The following is a 6,162-nucleotide window of genomic DNA, read 5'->3' on the forward strand; positions in this document are numbered from 1 at the left end:
TTGTTCATTTATACGATTTATTTACGATTTTAGCTCATCTCGTCTAAATTCCCGTATCTTGGTTGCTTGGCGTGTGGTTTTCGCAGATATCCGGGATCTCTGGGAAATTAGGGTTTTCCCTACTTTCCTTATTTACGATTAATTTGACAGTGCGGAATTCGGTTCCCACAGTTTGGCGCTAGAAGGAGGGGGATACGGATCAATCTTACTCACGACCAGCTAACGCTCAACCAAGACATGGCAACTGACGACGCAGCAAACTTGCAGACTCCTATCGCAGGAGCTGGCAACGACGCAGCAAGCACTCCGACAGCGGATATAACCGCAGCCAACGCACCTGCTAACGCCGCAACGCTCGACGAGTTCAGAAAGATGTTTGCCGCCTACGAAAGGAGGTCGGAAGAACAGAATAAACTCGTGGGAACCTTGACCAAACAGGGGCAGACCTTAACGGCAAGGACCCGCACAGTCATTCCCCGCGGAACTACGAGACTCCGCGGAAGGAGACTCGAGTTCGCAACTCCTCTCGATAAGCCTGCAACTTCGCAGGAATGTCCTTCCGGACAAAACCCTGACGAGACAACCCTCGTCGAGAAAAGCAACTCGAAAAACCCTCTGCCATCCGAAAAGGACGCCGAGGTAAATGAGATCGAACGCGTCAATCTGGAACTCAGCAACGATTCCGAGGAGGACACTGATGTCCATCCTAGGAGGACCTGAAGCCAGACGGCTCGGGAAGATTCTCCTCCACTCGACGCTCCCATGACCGAAGAAGAAGAAAATCTCTACTGGGTCGAGCAGGAAGAATTAGCCGAAAGGCAAGCTGAGAAAACTCGCCGTCAACATCGAGAAGCTCGAAGAGCGGCTGAAACCAATCCGGATATCCGCGATCTCCGCAATTACATCACCAAGACCGCTGCGGAAGTAAAGGCTGTGAAATCGCAAATTCACCACGCTACGAGCTCCGCTCCGGAAATCGATCGACTCCTTGAAGTGGCTCGCAAAACGCCCGCACGTATTTCCGAAACTAGGGTATCTTACCCAGGGAAACTCAAGATACCAATCTACAAAGGCACCACTGATCCTAAGGCGCATCTCCAGGCGTTCCATATCGCCATGGGAAGAGCCAGGCTAAAGGACAGCGAGATCGATGTCGGATACTGTCGTCTGTTCGTTGAGAACCTCGAAGGCGCGGCACTCGAATGGTTTTCCCGATTGGAGCGAAACTCTATCGGAAGTTTTCGCCAGCTCGCCTCGGAGTTTCTCTTAAAATACTCCATGTTCATGGATAGAGAAATGTCCGAGGTCGACCTCTGGAGCATGGCTCAGGAAGAGGGCGAGCCCCTCCGAGAGTTCGTAAGCCGCTTCAAGCTGATTATGTCGAAGGTGAGTGGAATTAGCGACAAGGTCGCTATAGATGCGCTCAGAAAGGCACTATGGTACAAATCGAAGTTCAGAAAGTGGGTAACACTCGAGAAACCTCGTACAATCCAAGATGCCCTCCACAAAGCGTCGGATTATATAATGATGGAGGAGTAGACGATAGTCTTGTCGCAAAAGCATAAGCCGACGAAGAACCCCTCCAAAGACGCGGATCCGAAATCAAAAAGGAGGACCTCTCGTAACGACAAGTACGTCCATCACGAGGAGGAAGAACTCCGGGGTGCACACAACTATGCGATCAATCCGGAGCAAGGCAGAAGCCGTAGCCAGAATTACGATGAGAATTCCTTCTGCGAGCTCCATCAAACCAGAGGTCACTCCACGACCAGATGCAAGGTCTTGGGAGCAAGGCTGACCGAGAGACTGCTCGCCGGAGAACTCTCCGGAGTAACCAGCATAAAGGATCTAATCCTCGACACCGATCGACAACCAAGGTCGGACAGAAATCCTCCCGCGGAAACTTCTTCTCCCAGAAATCAGACGGGAGAGAAACACGGAAGAAAACAGGATGACGCAAAAAACGATAACAACCGCAGGAGGGTGAACATGATCATCGGAGGATCGCACTACTGCAAGGACTCGGTTTTGGCCATCAAGGCCTACCAGCGTAAAGCCGAGTCAAGCGCAAAATATCCGACACAATCCCCTCCTCAAGACGAGCAAAGCGATCCAGTGACATTCACGGAAGAAGAGGCCACCGGACTCGATCAATCCCACTGCGACCCTTTGGTCATAGATCTCGTGATAAGAGATCTCGAGGTCTCAAGGATACTCATCGACACCGGAAGCACGGTCAATGTAATCTTCCGCGACACCCTTAACAGAATGAATGTCGAGCTCGGGGAAATCACCCCAGTACCAAAACCGCTCACGGGTTTCTCTGGACAAACGTCCATGACCCTCGGATCCATCCAGCTTCCCGTCATGGCAAAAAGCGTCACTAAAATCGTTGACTTTGCGGTAGTAGATAGCCCGGCCATCTACAACGCGATCATGGGGACCCCGTGGCTAAACGCTATGGAGGCAGTCCTCTCGACCTATCACCTAGGCGTCAAGTTTCCAACAAGAACTGGAATCGCCGCAATCTGGGGTTGTCAGAAACAGTCGCGATTTTGTTTCTTAGCGGAACATAAGTTAAGACAAGCCACGACGACCTCCACGGCTAAACGCAAGCGTACTCAACCTACCTCCGAGGACGTCCTGATAACAAGCACAGCGACTCCTCCCGCAGAAACGGATTCAGAAGAGGGAATCGCCCCCAAATCCGAAGACAACATCGAAACTCAACGGGAAGAGAAAAATCCCGAGGAAGACATCGACCCCGCAGCTAAAGCGGTCGACGAAAACCTAATCGCCGAGTAAACAGACTCGCGGCATAGCGACCAAGCTCCGTAACAAGCATACGATACAATGACCACTTTCCGAAACGTCCAAAGTCTTCCGAAACGACGATACGACGAAATACTATGCATCTCGACTATCCTTATAGCTATCTTCCGCAAGCTATGGCTAACCATTTCTTGATTTCTCGATCAAATGGGATCATCGGCTTGGTCAACGACGAAAACCGCGGAAACTTAACTTTGTCGAAGAAATCGTAAAAACGCATCGAACCAAAAAACGGCCCGAAAGGACCTAGACTTGGTTCGAGGCCCACTTACGATTTCTTAAAAGTCCCATAAACCTTATGACGGTTTATTCTTGGAGATAAACATCAGTTTCCGCGGAAAAATGGGAACTTTCCGCAGAAGATCGGAAAAAATGGAAAATTTCCGCAGAAGATCGGAAAAAATGGAAACTTTCCGCAGAAGATCGGGAAAAATGGAATACCTCCATTTTTCGACTATGACGGCTTAAGGGCAAAAGAGGAAGGCGTGAACCGACCTAGGAGGGAGTATATAAGGAGTTCAAGGCGAGAGGCATAGAGGGAGGAATTCTCAGAGCAAACTTAGCACTTAGAGCAATTTAGGCAATATTTCCGTTTTTGTTAGCGAGCTGCGACTCGAATAGGTTAGAGTTAGGTGGCTAGACTAGCGAACTGATCGACAGCTCTCGTAGCCGAGTTCTTACCTGTTGTCCACGCTCAAACACGATTTCGGAATAAGAATCCTACTTTGTTCATTTATACGATTTATTTACGATTTTAGCTCATCTCGTCTAAATTCCCGTATCTTGGTTGCTTGGCGTGTGGTTTTCGCAGATATACGGGATCTCTGGGAAATTAGGGTTTTCCCTACTTTCCTTATTTACGATTAATTTGACAGTGCGGAATTCGGTCCCCACAGCTGCTGTTGTTGAGGAGATCCAACAACTCAAACTTCAGATTGAAATGGTGGCTTCTTCCGAAGCTGGTCATGTGAGACAAGCTGAGTTGCGTAACTCTGAGATTCACCTTTTGAGGGGAAACTTAATGGACACACTTTTTTTCGTAGAGAATTTTAGGAACCTACTTAAGGACTGCGAGGTAACAGAGGCGGAAACGGATGCTCTAGCCACTGAAACTCTTAGGCAACTGGAGAGTGCTAAAAAGGCAGTAGAAGAACTGAAGTCAGATGGCACGAAAGCAGTGGAGAGTTATAAGAAACTGGCGGTGGAGCTTGAACAGTCAAAATCGAGGATGGTATGGCTTGAAGGTCTTGCGACTAAACTTCTGGCCAATCCGAGGGTTTTGGAAAACCACGAAACTCTGCTTGAAGACTAAGAAAGTTTAAAACCTGGGGAATCAGATGAGATGAAGGAAGAAGTATCTTCCTTGAGATGTGAGGTAGAGCGACTGAGAGCAGCTCTCGAAGCCTCTGGTGAAAAAGACCAAGAGGGGAATGTAGAGGCTTCTTCTTGGTTAAGGATACAAGCTGAACTCCAGTCTGAATTAAAGACAGCTAAATACAAGATAGACAAGCTAAACGCGAGGTTGGCGGCTAAGAATACAGAGCTAAAGTTTATGTCAGAGGAGAAAGATGATTTGTACCTATTACTGAAGAAGAACCAGAAAGAGACAGATGCTGAGCCGAATCAACTAATCGAGAAGTTAAAGGCGGATTTAGGCCTGGGCGTAAATAACTGTAGCCGAAGTCCATACTCTTACCCGAACCGAAGTAGCGGGTTCGGATCGGTAGCGGATCCTTGCTAAATACCGAATGGGTCTTAACCTTTTGGCTTTCGGTTATCCGATCGGTTCGGTTGTAAACCGAGGTCCAAACTAAACACCGAACTAAACCGACCTATATAGTTTATGCTATATACAGTTATATAATTTCCATGTATCCTCCTCTCCACCTGTTCCTAATTCAGCTACCAAACCGTAAATCCCAAAAGGACAAAGTTTTTTTATTCAATCTTATAATAATAAAGTGGAACCATAAATCTCTTTGTCTCTCTTTCTCCTGCTTTATCTGAGAATTAGAAGAATCAAAATCAATCACAAGTTCTTTTGTTTTTCTTCTTCTTCTTCTTCGGTTCTTCTGAAAAAATTTTAGTTAATTGGAATCAGTAAAAACTTCTTCTATTTGCATGTCTTTTGATTCGCTTTTTTTTTCATTAACTCGTCATTTATATGCATGTCTTCTGTTTCATTTTTAATTTTTTCTGTAATTTCTTGTTTAAACTCATGTTTGTGTGAATGCAATTTTTGGATGTTCGGTTAATTTCGGTTTAGTTTGGTATTTTTCGGTTTGTTTAGTTATATATGATTGTATTTGGTTGTTAAAACCGAAACCGAACCGGTCCCAAAGTATAATCGGATTCTACCGGATTTTGTTTGCTTCACCCGAACCAATCCGAACCCGGTTGATTCCGAACCGATACCATACCGAAATTTTGGAAAAACCGAATGGTACTTGTATACTAAGATCCGAAAGTCCGAACACCCGATTTAACCGAACCGAAACCGATCGGTCGACCGAACGCCCAGGTCTAGGCGGATTTGATGGATAAACAGACACAACTCCAGATAGTTTCAGACGAGAACGAGACACTGAAGTCAGATATCCAGAAGAGGGAGACAGATGTACAAGAGGCACTCATGAAGCTAGAGACTGCAATGGAAGAGGCTGACAAGAGTAGCCAGAGAGCGGTTAAGGTCACCGAGCAACTAGATGCGACTCAAGCGTCATACTCAGAATTGAAAACAGAACTCATGAAGCTCAACGTTCAATCAAACCAATGGAGAATAGCTGCCGAAGAAGCTACCACCATTCGTTCTGCTGGAAACAACAATAATCAAACAAATTCTCCTTACTCTGAGGATATCGATGATGAAGGGCAGAGAAGAAAACGGAGAATAAGCTTTAGAAGATTGGTGTTTTATGGAAGAATTCGCAGAAACAGGTAGAGACTAACATAATAATATTTAGGTAATCTATTCTAAAGTTCATATATATTTAGATAAGTGATGATTTCTCTGTGAAGTCTCTAAAGGAACTGACTCTCTCTTTGCTCATCTTGGTTCTGCTTCTCAGGTACCGTTGATTTGGAGTTGGATTATAAGAGCTACTCCTCTGACTCTGGTATTGATGTGAATAATTAGTTTTGATGAATCCGTTCACCACTCTCCTTTATCGAGAAGAGACTCATTAGCTCGGTTAGACCTACGGTAACCCCTTCCTCCTTAATCCTGGTGATGAATCCGTTCACCACTCGGATGACCGAGGGACAGAGCTGGGAGAGGGCTAGTTGATAGTGATCGAGGAGGTCTAAGAGAAGGGCCGGGAGAGGAAACCT

At 46.4% G+C, this 6,162-nt stretch overlaps 1 protein-coding gene and 1 pseudogene across 1 annotated transcript; both read left to right on the forward strand.

Moving 5' to 3' along the window:
- The first annotated feature begins 762 nt into the window (after positions 1 to 762).
- On the forward strand, positions 763 to 2,805 carry LOC130506486 (uncharacterized). The gene is made up of 2 exons (XM_057001142.1): positions 763 to 1,464; positions 1,561 to 2,805. Exons 1-2 carry the CDS (start codon positions 763 to 765, stop codon positions 2,803 to 2,805), a joined length of 1,947 nt encoding a protein of 648 aa, XP_056857122.1.
- Positions 2,806 to 2,909: 104 nt separating this feature from the next.
- Positions 2,910 to 5,960, forward strand: LOC108807896 (interactor of constitutive active ROPs 3-like; annotated as a pseudogene).
- Positions 5,961 to 6,162: the final 202 nt, after the last annotated feature.

This window comes from Raphanus sativus, unplaced genomic scaffold, assembly GCF_000801105.2.
Source record: "Raphanus sativus cultivar WK10039 unplaced genomic scaffold, ASM80110v3 Scaffold3294, whole genome shotgun sequence".
Lineage (NCBI taxonomy): Eukaryota > Viridiplantae > Streptophyta > Magnoliopsida > Brassicales > Brassicaceae > Raphanus > Raphanus sativus.